General features: G+C 41.2%; 1 protein-coding gene across 2 annotated transcripts in view; it reads right to left on the reverse strand.

Annotated features, from left to right (window-relative positions):
* Positions 1–15,773, reverse strand: part of slc2a4rg (SLC2A4 regulator) — a 34,380-nt gene extending 18,607 nt beyond the window's left edge. For both annotated transcript variants that reach the window (XM_086141775.1, XM_086141774.1), the window contains exons 1-2: positions 15,330–15,773; positions 13,714–13,949 (exon numbers count right to left, since the gene is read on the reverse strand). In XM_086141775.1, the coding sequence (XP_085997901.1) occupies positions 13,714–13,949; positions 15,330–15,560 (467 nt within the window). In that variant the 5' untranslated portion in view covers positions 15,561–15,773. The remainder of the gene's footprint in view (positions 1–13,713; positions 13,950–15,329) is intronic.

The raw sequence follows: 15,773 nt of genomic DNA on the forward strand, positions 1-15,773 counted from the left end.
CTACTGCAAAATGTAAACGATCGCAACTTATAATATCAAAATGACAATATGGTGGTGAGATTTCAGCAAAATATGTTTTGTGTGTTTTAAACCTGGCTGAAAGCTTGGCATTGATAGAAAATAATTTGGATTTTTTTGCATGCATCTGAATTCAGCATGTTTGTTGACTGGTTAGCATTTAGTTTATTTATTTGAAATTAGCAGTGAATGCTAATGATGTAGTGAGCCGTCGTTCTACTGCCTTGTAACATGAATGTGACAGTTCACAGATGAAATGCTTAAATGGCCTCTTTATCTATGCACTTAAAATGCGCCACGAGAAATTTGCGTTTCAAATAATGATCCAACCTCTGGCCTGCAACCTCTCTTTGTACCTGCTCTTCAAGCACAAAAGAATTTAATGAACCCCCCAATTTAGTTTGAAATCTGCAAAAATTACACATTTCAAATTCTCGTCTTCACAGCAACGCTCGGTAATTAATTGACGGGCCAAAGGTGCTTACTGGAAGCATTTACTGTAAGTAATAAATGCCCATTAACTTACTTATTAAAGCTATCAAACATAGCTGTATTCATGTACCATAAAAGAAGTCCCTTTTGATTATTTTTGATAGGGTCTAACGATGCTTATCCAGACCGCCGAATTCATCAAATAAGTTGGAGGAAGATCAGTCAGTCAACAGAAAACACTTGCACTTTAACCACAATTACAAGTGTAACTGCTTTCAATATGTTCACATATGTTTGCTTTTACTGTAGTAGGTATAACAAGGCACGCGCGGTTCCTTGTCTCACATCCTCCTTTTGGCTTTCCTAATGCTGACTGTTCTGTTTTGGAGATTAATAAATACTGCCTCGGTGCCAAAACACAGTGTGGAGCCTCTTTGAAAGAGGAATCTCTTCGCACTGTCTTTGCAATGACAGGGCTGAATCTAAAGATGGTTGTCACAAAGTAAATAAACACAAATCAAAAGTATTTTTCATCAAGTTGGAATAATAAAGAGGTAACCACGTGCAGAACCTATGTAAGAAAAGGACCAAAAAAAAAAAAAAAATAGGAAAAGAAAATGCTGTGGACTGTATTTGTCCACCGTGAAAGCGATGGAATGATTAAGCCCATCTAAAACAAAGACAATCGGAGAAAAGATGTGATTTTTTTTCACTCCCTTCTCAATTAAGGAGCAGATACAATACAGAAAAGGATATATTTAGACTAAGTGGTATATCCTCGACAGTGAGGTAACGTGGTGACAACTGACCGGGACTGTGTTGATGGTTGCTACCCGCTATGCAGCCTGACAGCTGCCCCATCCATGTTTTCTATTAATAGTTCCCCCGCCGCTGAGAGCCTCTTCCCCATCATAGAGCGTCGACAACGCTATTACGTAATGCCCCTCCGCTCCCCTCTCCCCCTTCGCTGCACTCTGCAGGCAGGTGGTTATTATTAGCGGTAAACAGTCTTCCCCCCCTGACCTGGCAGGGCTGCGGCCCCCATGTTTCTAGCCGTGATCCCCCGACTCGCTCTCGATTAGCTCCTTATTTTATATCGTATCGTGCGCGGCCGTCTGACGTCGCTAGATTTGTGAAATTGTCGCATCGCGGTGTGCGTCTGGGAACCGCTCACATTAGTGTACATCTTTGTCGTTCATCTATTGTTGTGAGGCCGGTGTTGCCCCCTTACATAAGTCCCCAGGCCCTGAGCGCCCTGGAGAGACAGTGAGTTGTAGGCAGGAGCCGTGTCTATTCAGTCAGGATAAAAAGCCTCCCCTCTCACTCTTGATGCTTGAATGCAATCTTTAACCTCAGGGCCAAGCACAAACAAGGGATAGCTTTGTAATAGTGTGATAATAAAAGATAGACAAAGCGCAAAACGCACAATTACCTCTGTAGTACTCCACAAATCTTTGCTCTCGTCTATGAGCCGCAGAGGCAGAATAACAAGCTGCTTTTCCATTTTGTCTTTTAATGTGAGTTTGTTTCACATTAGAAAAGACAAACTTCAGCAGCCACTGAGGGAAAGTTTGCTCCTTGACAAGAAATATATCTTGTTGCTGTGAGACATTTATTGTTCCTATAATTTAGCCAATAAAGAGAGAAATGTCCCTGATGGACGGAAATACCTCTTGTCATGAAGGTCCGAGCATTTTATTATGAAGTTAAGATGACTAACTCACTCCGGCTATGAGTGTTAAACCGGCAACTTGAGATTATGGTTCAATAGCAAAGACACAGTCAAAATGTGTCTGGAAAATCTCAACAGACTTATTTCATTTGAAACTTTAACCCTAGATTAAAACAAAATCATCTGTTTGCGGCAAACTGTTTCCACATCCCATTAGATATTTAGAGGTGGCCCTTAATGCACGAGTCCGAGACAAAAATCGTTGACGAAGCGCGGCTGATTAGCTAGAAAAAAAGACGGCTCATAAAACAGCCAAACTTGCAGGGTGACCTGAGCACAGGTCAACCAAGTTTTTGCAAACAGGTCATACATGTGGGTTTGTTGCTACAGTCAACTCCAACCGCTGTTTGATGAGTTGCATCCAGGGGCTTCACTTTACCCTTCCTACATCTACGTTGCTGAGGAATATTAACAATATTATTAAAGGAGCACAAAATGTGAAAAGGTAAACACATAATGTGGAAATGAAAAATCGGGGTCTGGGACATTCAGTGCGAAAGGAAAAAAAACAAAACAAAAAAAACAACAAAACAAACAATTGCACATCAATACCTTGCTTTATGACTTTAGATTAACTTTTAGCGATACCAACTTTCTCGTAAAACTTCCCTCTGCCCTCCAATGACAGCGTTGTTGGTAAGGGAGTGCAGGAAGTCAGTCCCAAGTAACCATTTCTCTCCTGTCAAGTGCCGTGGGAGGAAAACAAGTTGGGTCCTTCAGCCTGAAAACGCAACTTCCTTTTTGAAAATGATTTCAATTTCACATTCGAGTCATGAGTTGATACAGCGAGCCAGAGAGGTCAGTTCTTGTTCACATCTGGTGAAAAACACTAACCGACTTGTTGTTCGAATGTAATTTTGAAGCAAAATAAACCAAATCTAGGCCGAGGGTTTTTTTTTTTATTTTGCTCTTCATGAGACTCCCAGTACGAAGCGTCTCTGTGATCCGAACACCTGGCCTGCCCGGCCCGTGTGTTATGGGATTATGGGGAAAGTGAACAATTGATCCTGCAATGTTAATACTGCATGGCAGAATATAAGGCTGTGTCACAATAAGGACTATTTGAAAAAGAGAAAAAAAAAGAACTAAGCGGATCGAGAAACAACCTCTAAGCAGTGGACAATCTAAAAAAAATCCTATTTTTGTTCCTCTTTCTTCACTTCCCACTCCCTTTCTTGCCAGCCCTTGAGATTTCCCTTTCACCATTACAAGCTGGAGCAGGCCTTTTCCTGGTTTCACAAAAGCAAACCAGTGTAGCCACTCAGCTCTTCTCAATGAAGCAAAAATATCTTCAGGGCAACCTCAAGACAGACAAAGATTTCAGCCAGTAAAATAAACAGATAATAATCTTTTTTCTTGAAAGAGAAAAAAAAGAGGGAATTGATGGCTGGATTAAAAAAAAAAAAAAAAAGCACACAATCGGCCAAACCAGGCAGTGAAAATTTTTCACAATTATATCTCAAAATTCTGATGGAACTTGTGTTTACATTTAATCAGAATTTATTTGTAAATCCCATCATTCTTCTATTGCATCTTGCATTTTCGATCGGACTGATTGTTTGCACAGCTTTGAGGAATATGCCACTAATGTAAACCCGGTCACAAAGCACAAGAAAAAAATGATCAACGAAGGCCTAGTTTGCTCAAGATTAACTCACTGATAGGTTTAGAAAACAGTGACAAATGTTGATCAGTGCTGATTAAGCCCAGGTACGTCTTCCAAAGATCCAAGCAAACAATTGACATTGAAAAGTCAAATGAATTTGGGACTTGTTACCATTTGACCATTTCATAAGTTGACAACTAATCCAGTGAATAATTCTCTTGTCTCTTAGAAATGTCATAAAATAGTGTAACACGCCTTTGGGCTTTGTCTTCCTTCTCTGAATCGAGACACACATATACTTCTTTGTTGGACCAGTGACTCCAAAAGCTCAGAAGGCACAAGAATGACCGGTTGTTTCCCCACAAGTGTGCGGATCCAACTCCAAGTCCATGTAAAATGTTACATCCAATTCTCGCGCTGCGTGACGTTCACCATTGCATGGTTACCTGACACAACACACCTATTGACTGGCTGACTGTGTATTTGTTTACCGAGTGTCACAAAGGGCTGTTGATTAGTGGGTCAGAAGAACACTGGGGAGTTTGATGCAAGCGAAGCACTTTGCCACTTTTGCTTTAGAGGCTGTTTGTATTACTATACGCCGGTACATGTCACAGTTCTTTACCCCATGCAAGCCAGACCGAATAACTGCTAAAATAATGATTTCAAATAGTCACTCTGGAGTATTTCACCAGGCTACATGACTACAAACTAATGTTCTCTCTATGAATACTTTTGCTTATTTATTTTAATATATTTATTCATTTCAGTCTCCAGAAGGCAAAGCCTGCAGCTTGTGAAATAGGGTAAGGGAATTACACAGCAATACCAGTGAAAGGGATAGCAAAGTAAAATTTAGGCAGTAAATAGTGCATCGATGAGAAAAAAAAAAAAAAAAGATAACGAAAGGACATACGGAATAGCTCTTCAGTGAAAGGGATAGCAAAGCAAAATTTAGGCAGTAAATAGTGCATCGTTGAAAAACAAAAGATAACGAAAGGACATATGGAATAGCTCTTCGCTTTAAAACATTTAAAATGACAACTGGAGCTATAATTGTTTTACAATCTTGCCGGAAATGATGAGCGTGATCTCAGTATTGGATGTGAATGAAATATTTGGATGCGACCGGGGGTTCCGAAGAGACGCATTTGGAAACAAAGTCCGAAGTGAAGAAAAGTTAGACGCTCTTGCCTTTAGTAAGTGCAGTGCATTTTTTTTTTTCCAAGACTTTCGACAACACAATGTCTAATTTCTTCCTATCGGACTAAGGAGACTGAAATAACGTAAGGTGCAATGCAGTGACGGTCTCAGACTAAACATATGGCTGAAATACACAGCCATGAGTTTTGGAGAAACACAGTTGATTTAAATGTACAAGTTTTTTTTTTTTAAAATCCACAGGATTTTAGTCCACAGAAGCCCCACACAGAGGATCTCTATTTCTGTGAGGTTATTTTTTTCTCTGCATAATTATGCCGCTCTCAAGGCATATTAAGGCAGAAAATAAATACAACTGTGTAAAAACAAGCACAATTTGTCGTAAAAATATGCAGTAGTACAATATTGTGGGGTTTTTTTTTTCCGTTGTTTTTCTTTTCACACAGTAAAATAAGATAACCAATAAAGCCTCCAGAAGCAAACTGGTAATATAAACATGAGGCGTCTACTGAGAACTTTGCCTAAAATCTCCTCAGAGAAATTGCTGGACAACAGAGCTGGCTAGACAGCTGCACACAACTGCTAAAGACATGAAGCGAATCGGGGAAAGATTTAAACGCTTCACGCCAGGTGTATTTTAAAAGGTTAGGAAATGGAATGACCCAACAGTCTGTGTGTGACATTCCTTATTCTAGTTTTAATTTCAAATTTACCTTAACGGGGCAAACATAAGCTTGAAACTTTGTCAGTTATGCAACCGGGTGCTGAATTTATTTTCAGTGGCAGAGTAGAGAAGCCCTTTTTGGCAGGGAGAAAGAATGGCGTAACAACAAATACATACACAATTCAAATGAATCCAGAAATCAAAGTATTGACACCTCTCATAAAACGGACTCCGAGTCATGAGATAATGAGATAGTGGGTTTTATTTTGGGTGTTTGTGTGTTGTGTTTATAAAAGAGGCAAGCGCTTCCATTATCTGCACATCTGGTTCAGTTCTTTCCAAGTGACATGGGTGTGTGTGCAGTAAGTACACACAAGCCTCGCTGCCTTTCATTTATCAGAATGCATCACAAATTTACCGCACAGCCATTAATTTGGTTCTCTTTTGAGAACTATACGGGCCAACTGCCTGCTTCAACCATAGGTGAGACCCGTCTTGACCGCACAATATCTGACAAGAACAATTTGTAATTGTGCAGTACATGTGTGAAAAGACAACTCTGGACTAGACTCTCCAGACGGTGTCCACAGAGAACTTCGTTCCAAACCGGACCAGGCCGGTTCCCACAATAGCAAGGAAAAGCAGAGACTTACTGAGACTGGAGATCAGCCGTTCCCTCGGTGTAAATTACAAACAAGACAAACCCCAAACCTCAGGGAAACGTGAATATTTGCATCACTGGATGAAAACCAAAAGTGGGTGGAAATAGAGTTCAGACAAGCAAATCATACAAGAGTGACAATTACTGCATTGTGCAAATCTCTCTGTACTTTCATGCCTTGGAACAGCTACAAGTGGTGCTAGAGTTATTTGGGAAGTGATCAGGGCTCTGTGCAACACAGCCTTGCACACTCAGTGCTTTGTGCTACGGCATGTTGGTGCTGGAAGCCATGACCGCTAAGATGAAGGAGGGGTAGATTCTACCTCTCCCCGGGCCGGAAATCTCCATGCTATCTTGGCAGCGGTCAGGAGAATTTCGAGGCATGTGTGTAGATGTGTGCACCTGTGTTAAAACGTCGAAAAAATGTTGTTTATCAAACATTTAAGAGGCTGCAATAATCGGTATATGATATATTGGCCAAGTTCAAGTGAAAATGTTTCCTTTAGTCAGTTTTTAGGGATACCAGTGATCATGTTTAAATCTAAATCAAGCCGACTTAGATAACAGTCTATCTACTGATTTTATCATTCCATTGATGTTTTTAGCCTCTCTCTCAATTCTACAATCTTTCAACGGAAAGCATGCTAAATGAACAAAATGAGTCGGGCAGAAGATAACAGGTCAGTGATATATTAATCTAAATTCAAGTTCTAGTGAGACAAAGGAGAGCACAGGCCTCTGAAGAAGTGACTACAGAGGCCATCAAGCACCTAGCCAAAGCTAGTGGAGCGCAAATACTACCCCTATCGACAAAATACGATCCTATGCCATAAACATGTAAGCTAAGCGTTCCTTGTTTCGGTGACAATGTAGCAAGACCGTGACAAACTCATCAACCATAGCAAATACTTCCATTAATGACACGATGGCGCCAGAGGCTGAGAACAGTGTTATTAACAGATCTGTGTCAATTGAAACGTTACAGACTGGATACGGCTCGGGAACTGAAGCCAGAGTGCGCATGTGTGCTGTGTGACCAAACGAAAAACAGGAAAACGAAAAAAGGAAATCACACAAATGTGTTCACTTGCGGAGCAGCTTGATTGATTTTCTTGTCATCCTGCATTTGTTTCAAGAGCCTGGCGATATGACTCCCAACTCACAGCGACATACAATTTAGGATGTTTAGACGTGCATGGTGGAAAATGGGTTGAAGGACCAGGGATGGTCCTATTGTAACAGCAAAATAGTTGTTTTTTCTGTGAAAGTTACCTCATTGCATAATTAGCTGGATGTTGACCAAGTCACTTGCCACCTAGCAGAACCATTCAGTCTGTGCTTTTGTGTATTATTCATGCTCTGCTGAAAAATTACAAGGAACAAAAACTCGACTTGCACTTCCGTGTTGAGCCGCTCCTGAATTGATATTCATTTTTAAAAATATGTACTTTGTCTCTCTGCCACTGCTTGAGAAACATTAAAAAGAAAATAGCATGGGAAAGATCCACACTTGAGTGGATATAGAGATATAGCTGCCATGGGGTTATTAAAGTCTAATTAAGTAGGACTAATGAATAAATATTGACTAAAATCAAATGTTTCATTTTTCAAGCAATGGTGCCAAGGAACTGGATGAACTGATTCAGTATGCAGTGAGTTTTCATGAGAGCACTGGAAATTAAACAATTCCAGAAATATGCTGAGTAGCTACGGAGCAAAACTAATGAGAATTTGAAGAAAAACTAAAAAGACAAAGGGCAGAGCACATAACAGAGGGATGAGAGCTGACATCTTCTGAAGGAGCATGAAATAATCTTTCATGGCAGAGTTGAGACTCAACATTGTTCCGGGGGGGGGCTCATCTCCTCTGGATCTGAGCAGGATTTAGTGGGTCAGCCTTCAGACAAAGGGCTCGAGAGCTGAAGGCCAAGGAAAAGAAATAAAATACAATATGGGGAACAAATAAAAGCCACAAAAAGGGGACGGAGCGGGAAATCTTGCAAGTTCTCAGTCTACACTGACCGTCACGGACATTTAATATTTCATCTTTAATGCAATACATAGGGTATCGTTGTCTATAGTGGCAAAAAAAATGAGCCCCTCTTAAATCTGACTATTACAAGTGATGACATTCCAGCACCAGGGAGATACTTCATTAGGTGCAATGGAGGATGAACTGGCTCCTGGGACAGTGGTGGCAGAAGAGGAAGGGAAAATAGCAGGATAGAGAAAATAATGATGAAAAAAACAGGAAAGACATTTCAACGTAGTATCTATTAAAAAAGAGGATGTGACAGAAAGAGGGTTTTATGTAGATGTGGGTGGTTACAGCAGTGGCTTCATCTACACTAGTGACATATTTTTTTCCCTTTTGTTCATCTTGCTGGAGGCCAGATGCAAAGTGTTAAACCTTATTATACACTAAGATAATGTTAGCGTGTATGTCTATGTATACATTCTCATTATCTAAAAGCATCTAATTTTCCTGTCTGTGAAACAATACTTCTTTAGAAAACTGTCTGATGAAAAACTATGTCCAAGCCTCCACATGAAATTGATTTTGTCTCACTGCATAACAGAAGATTTTTTTTTTTTTTCTGGGAATAATATGTGTTTATGCACAACCATGAGTGAGGAACACATTTCACTCATTAGCAAGAGCTTATTCTGGACGCCCTCATTACTGTTAAAAATGAATGATACAGAGAGAGCCTAAAACGGTCAACAGAAATTAAACACTTTTGTCCTTTAGATTTTATTCGAATCCCACAAAACCGGGGAGACAGTAAAAAGGTGCTTGTTAGAGCCGTCTGCTACCAGTCTGTGCGGTTATCCTTTGCCTATATAGATTCTGCGGCCGACCTTGCGGACATGCCAGATGCCTGCTTGCGTCCTGGTTTGACTCTCCCCTTCTGCATGTCTCCATTCATTAAGAGCGACCTTTCACCCCTGGCTGTGCAGAAGCAAGCAACCAACCTCTCGCGGACTCGAGTTAAGAATAAAACGGGTTAAAAGAAGTACCATAGCGGAAAAATGAACGCGCTTTGAATGCTACGCGTATGTTCAATTTGCACTGAATTAGAAACAACAGAAACTTCCCGAGAACCTCCACCGCTTGGGAAGGCAATGTCAGTTGGCTGGATGTGGGTTAAAAATCCCAGACGAGTGGGGGTGGGTAGATGCTCTTCTGACTCTGACCTTCAACAAAGGCCTGTAATGTCTCCTTTGGGAGAAGAGCTGTGCTGGTGGGTTGGTCAGACGGGGGCAGAAGTGGTTTAGCTCTGCTCCGGCCTGCTAGGCCCGTCTAAATCCTCAGGGTGATTCTGAGCAGGCAGAGTCACAGTTTGGACAGTAATTATCTTAAAAACAGGACTGTCTTTTTTTCCCCTCCATCGCCGACCTCTTCGCCACAGTTGGTTTCTCTAGTGTCTTGTTTATCTCACTCATTGCTTTCTATTCACCGTACTGTGATGAGAGTGTACCTGACCAAGGACAGATAAGAAAGGAAAGCTTTTACAATTAAAAAAAGGCACCCCCTACATTTTGTCAAGCCCCGTGTTTTTGTTCATTGAGGCCGGTCTTTGTTCCCTTATCAGGATTCTGGATCCCATGTTGATCAGTATTGACAGATAGAACAAGCTCCGCTTTATGGTGTGGGTCAAAGAAAGACTAATCAGAGAGCAAGGATCAGACGGAGAAAGACGGCCAGACACACTGAAGCAAGCTTGAACTCACAGATGGATTGTTTAAGCATATGGTGCCCTTTTAAGGGCTCAATCGATTATCTGCTCTGCCAATCATTTTGCATTTTTCACAATGATTCTAATTATAGCTGGGCGTCGTGCCATATTGTGTTGCATACGTAGGTCAACATTTTCAATGCAAACGGTCGACTGTATTTTGCCACAAAAGTTTAACTTTATTTATTATACATGATTTCATGATCATTCCTCTTTAATCTCAGTCATACGTACATCAAAAGTTCTACTCTGGTGACAAAAATGAAAGCTATATATCGATTTACAGTGTGTCAATGTTATTAAGTTATTATGAAGTAAACAAACAGAGTGTTTATGAAGAGATAGCTAGATGTTTGAGTTGCATTGCTGCAATTGCAACATCTTAGTTCAGCTCCCATGATGTTCAAGTAATGAATTACTCCCCCACAAGAGTCTGTGTTTTAAAACATCTAGCCATCAGAAAAATTCTGCGAGCCAAAGCTGCAAAACAAGCTTTGAGACCAACTCTAGGGAAAAAACAATGGACAGTAACATTATTTCCTGCGCATCAGGATTAGCCATCTCCTGGTCTGCAATCACAATGACTGTTAGCATTCATTAATCCTCCTGAAGAAAGGTTGCTGGCTTTCTTATAGAGGGGTGCTGGATTGGATGAAATTGCAGTCAAAGTATTATACCTAGAAGTATAACTCAGTCCAGTTAAACACGGCAAATTAGACGATCCTCAATAAGCATTAATAAGCAAAAGAATCGCCGTAAACCGAATATTACGATACCCATGAAGGCCGCGGTCTACACTGGGATTTAGTATGATCCCCAGGGGTACGAACGGATATGCACATTCATGTACCAAGTTAAAATAAATAAAAACCCAAACCAAATCAAACCCCTTTAGTTTTACCCTTTATAAAATCTTCTGTGAACTTTACAAGACATCTGAACGATTTTTTTTTAGAAAGTTATATGATACTATAGAGGCTACAGTATTGCAACCACACATATCTGCCAAGCTCATGACCCGTCCAATTCAGTTTGATTTCCAATAGATTAGGGATGGAATTCGTTTTGTGCATATATGGCCTTGCAAATCCATTTAACTTGGTCAGGGTAGGCTTGATACAAGAATGGGCCATTTGCAACTTTCCTGTAATTGGTTTTAAGCTGCTCTTACACTCGTGGAAATCTGAAATTAAGCGACAAGAGAGACAAGATCTATTTGGTTTCGGACTGCCACAGTTGCAAAGGCCTTTCACTTAAAAAAAAAAGAAAAAACTGAAAGGTCGTCCCTGGGTGTCAGTTTTGCTTAAACACATTTTAGAGTTTAGAGCACTTCACGTGCTCACATCACGATTTTTGACATCAGCTATAAATACTAGGAGAAAGTGACATACAAGACGACCTCGATCAGAATTGCCTGACTTAAGAGAAAAGTTAGGATGAGTAACCATATTGTTTTTACCATTCTCCCCGGGAAGATCTTTGCCTCGGCTTGTCTGAAGTATATTGACCTACTTTGGAGCAGTATCAAATTGACAATGTGTGAAAGCATAGTTCCAAGTGGCTAACAATTCACAGCTAAGACGGTAGTTCATGGAAAACACGCAGGCCTTTACAGCAAATTTGAAGCTGAAGCCTGTTGAACCACACATTTCCTATATCTAAAATGATGAGAACAACTGCAAGTAAATCATTATCTTGATATGATTAAAACCTGAGAACGGCAAAAACTGAAACTGTCACACCCCCGTACAAAATTAGGTAACATACAGGAATACTGGGCGTTGTCTTGCCAATACAACCAGAAATATATGGTTCTCCCACTCCCTAACTATAAAAGATTCAACAGTTGTGAAAACAAACCTGATTACTGTTGATGGATTGGTTTACATGGCAACTATTGAGTAATATTCCAAATGCAATTTTAGAAAGATCATGCAACCAAGGCTTAGAGTTTCTTGTTTTAAAGTAAATGCAAACAACAGCCCATGTGAGCAGGCAAAAGACCAGAAACCTGGGGACAAAACTGACCACGGAAGCATTTATAGAATCATTTCAGCTACATGCACACAAGCCAAAAACGACTCTTTCCATAAAAATAAATTGCACCAGTCAGTGCAGAGAAGTGGATGCCGTTTATTTAATATAAAATCTGCTTAAGTGAGATAAATCCACCTACTTATCGAATAGCGTTAGAAAGCACATTACTAAATCAGTGCATCTTTGCCCAATTTTTGCCGAGGGCATTTTTTTTGCCGTCATGCATCGATGAGCAGAGAATAATGGAAAGCCACCTCCAATCCTGTATCCAGTTCCCTTTATACATCCATGCAAAAGCAGAGAGGCATCTGAGGGGAAAATGCAGCGACAAAGTGGCCTATGAAAAACCACACAGCTTCCAAAGGTTATGCAACCACATTTAGCAGCTGTGTAGTGTTTACTCAGTCTGAAATTGCTGTAGGAGTGTGCAAAGACAAAACATGTTGTGGAAATGTTGTCAGATGTTTGTAGTGGGCAAACGTGCGCACATGCACAAACACACTTTCAAAGAAAAATAAACGTGACAACTCTGATTTAAAAGCATGTACAGTCTGAAATTCTCCCAGGAGACATCATGCATACTTATGTGCACAACCGACGTACAAACTTAGCAGTTCGAATTGATTTTGTCAGGGGAGTACAGTCATTTATCAGTCTATCTGACTTTAAATGGATACATATTTATTTGCTAAACAATCTTTCGCTATGCTAAAATAGAGACACTCTGAAGAGATCTTTAGTTTAGAGAATGTAGAGTGCGGCCTGCTAATGCACAAGTGCAGTCAAACAGACAAACATAAACTTGACACAGAGCACAACCAATGGTTTTGAAAAAAATAAAAAAATAAAAAAAAATGGAAGAAGTGGTTAGGCCCTTCCTCCAGCCCCTCCCAGTCCTCTTTACTGTTACATAATCACTTATCAGTACACTGTGCTTGTCCCTTGATGCATTTGCCGCTTGCTCTTAGGGAAAGTGCACCGCTGAAGGTATATTCTGTGCAAAAATTTGCAATTGCATGCATTCAAAAATTATGAACCAAACGGTTTACTTGTGCAATCACACAGAACAAATACACCTGGGCACATCTGCCAGAGAAGAGAACACGTCACAGGAATAAATCCACAGGCATGGACTTTCAACAACGATAGGGTTAAGACAGACGCGCAAATCAGCAGGAATTATAGGGACTTCATTAATGTCATATTTCTGAGATGTGCATACCGTATTCCCCAATAAACAACACCATAACATGACAGTATTGTATGGACTATTCTCGATCTTCATTTTCCAAATGTATACATTGTGCAATACTGGACAAAATCTCCAGCTTCGGCTTAATTTAGCCATCTTTAAGGACAGTTCGAAATAACTGATGTCCAACACCCTGTAGCATTGTTACCCGAGGGTGGAAACGCTAAGTAATGTTGTCAAAGGCTATGAATAAGCTGTGAAAATAGCGAAGAGAATTTATATCATGTCCCTGGATTTTCAGATCTTACAGTTAATAATTCAAGAAGACTTTGGAATTTTTTATACGTCTGCTCAAAACCTCATGCTTCGAAGTCTTCATGTGACATCTCACTCATTCTTCAATCTAAAGCAAACAAGAGAAAGGACACAACGAAAGGTTCAAATATTGCAAAACTGGACGCTTTCTGTACCTGTTTCTGGGGACAGGGATTTGGGAGGATGAGAGGGGTTGTCTCTCTGTCGGTGGTATATTTTGTCCTTGTGCTGCCCTGAAGTTGAAGGCCACCTCTCCCAATTTCTCTGGATTCCTGATGTCCAAGTGCGTGAAGCTGCCTGCCATTTGCCCGTTCATGCCTGGGCAATGTGTAGGACTGGCCCTCTTGAGGGTCCCAGTGACACCAGTATCTTTTTGGTCCCCTGGGCCAGACTGTAAATTAAAAAAGGAAATTAAAATCAATAAAAAATGTCATCCATGTCACAACATTGCAAGGAGAATTAAAAAGGTAAGAGCATCAAATGGATTGCTAATAATTACTTTCACACTACTTGGCTATAATTGAATGGTCATCTTATTTTGAATTTTACATTTAATTTGATAGCTGAAATTTGATTCACCAGCAGTGTTATCATGATGAATGTTTTCAGTCAGTAATTTTGTTTTTTCCAAATTGAAGAAGAAAATCACTTGTTAAAACATGATGCAAATGCAAACGATATACATTCAAAACGAAAAATTGCAAAGACCCAACCAAGTGACTTACGCTGTTATAACCCACTAATTTCTACTTTTGGTACATTTTTGGAATTGACCCATCAAATTAGAACCACAGCTGCTACACACTAATACGTCCACAGGTGAGGGACAACATTACACACTAACCGCTCTTTTGCGATACCAAAATATGCAACATTGCTTTGCCTCTTTTGCATTAAATAAGAATAAGAATAACTTTATTTATCCCAAAGGAAACTGTTGTGCGAGAGTTTCAAGTAAAACATAACAATGATAAACAATAATAAGTAAATTAATCTGCTTTGCAGAAATGTCATTTCAAGTGACTTTTGGAACACTTGTAATGTGGCTCCAGATTCAGCAAAATGATGTTATTTTGTCAATTTCAAACTTGGATGAGCAATTCTCGGGGTAGTAGTGGGACTCGGTTTCCTCTGCATGACTCGGTTCTCGGTCCATGCAAGAGCCGAAGCGTGCAAATACGGTGTCTCGTCCCAAAGGTGCACAGCGACACCGAGCAGATCGACAGCGTGTGGCAGAAGCTCCGTTTGGAAACATCTAGCAAGTCCACGCTGCAAAGTATCTGAGGGGCCGCGTCGTACTTCGTGCCCACGCTTTAGCTCCGCCCGTCGTCAGTGGGGGAGGGGGCACGGCTAGTAGTTACTTGTATCCCCTGACCACATTTCCTGTTAACTTTTGCACACACTTTTGAGCAGAAAACAAGGGATGGGTCTCAATGGCGCACAGTCGTGAGAGTGAGTTGCTAACGCTCTTGGAAACACCGAGACTCGGGAGCGAAGCGGAGGTGGGTGGTTCCGGTGCCTACACGCGTCGGTCCACGGGGACCGTAAAGTCGACTTCACGTCGCGAATGTCAACGGCCGACAAGTGATATATGCGTTAAAGCACAAAAAATAAATAGATAAAGTGGTGAGATTATGAACGGCGCGACGTGGGTATCGTTGCGCGCTACATTGGGTGCCGGGAAGTTTAGCTAGTTCCGCCGGTTAACGGAGTCGCACATTAGCTTCCCCCTCCCTTCGCCTGCCCCCCCCCTCCCGTGAGCGGCACTTACTTTTTCCATGTCGTGCAACATTCGACCGCCCGACGGCGGTCCGTTCCCTTTCGGAGACGTTTTAGCCGACCCGCCGTCTTTTAGGCGTTCGTGGAGGACGGCCCCGTTGGCGTACGCCGCCAGGAGACCGCTTCTCTCCGCCCGGGAGTCGCGGGCTGACCGGCAGTTACAATCCGCGCCTCCCACCCGCGTCCCGGCCAGCGGCTTGTCCAAAACATATCTGGAATCCATGTTAAGACTGGGCTAGGAGAGGCCGGAGAAAGAAAACCAGCTTTCTGTCGATTTTAGTGCAATTTTTTAGAGTTAGATACATTTATCAGGATTGTCGAGACTTGATAGGCGTTATCTACGTATTTACTTCTACTCTACTCTACATGGAGCTTTCTTCTTCTTCCGCCGCCGCCTTCGCCGCCACCCCGGACATCCAAAAAGCCGCCCGGTCCC

The sequence above is a fragment of the Fistularia commersonii genome, chromosome 34, assembly GCF_037954325.1.
Source record: "Fistularia commersonii isolate RoL2024-O1a breed Wild chromosome 34, RoL_Fcom_v1.0, whole genome shotgun sequence".
NCBI classification, from domain to species: Eukaryota; Metazoa; Chordata; class Actinopteri; order Syngnathiformes; family Fistulariidae; genus Fistularia; species Fistularia commersonii.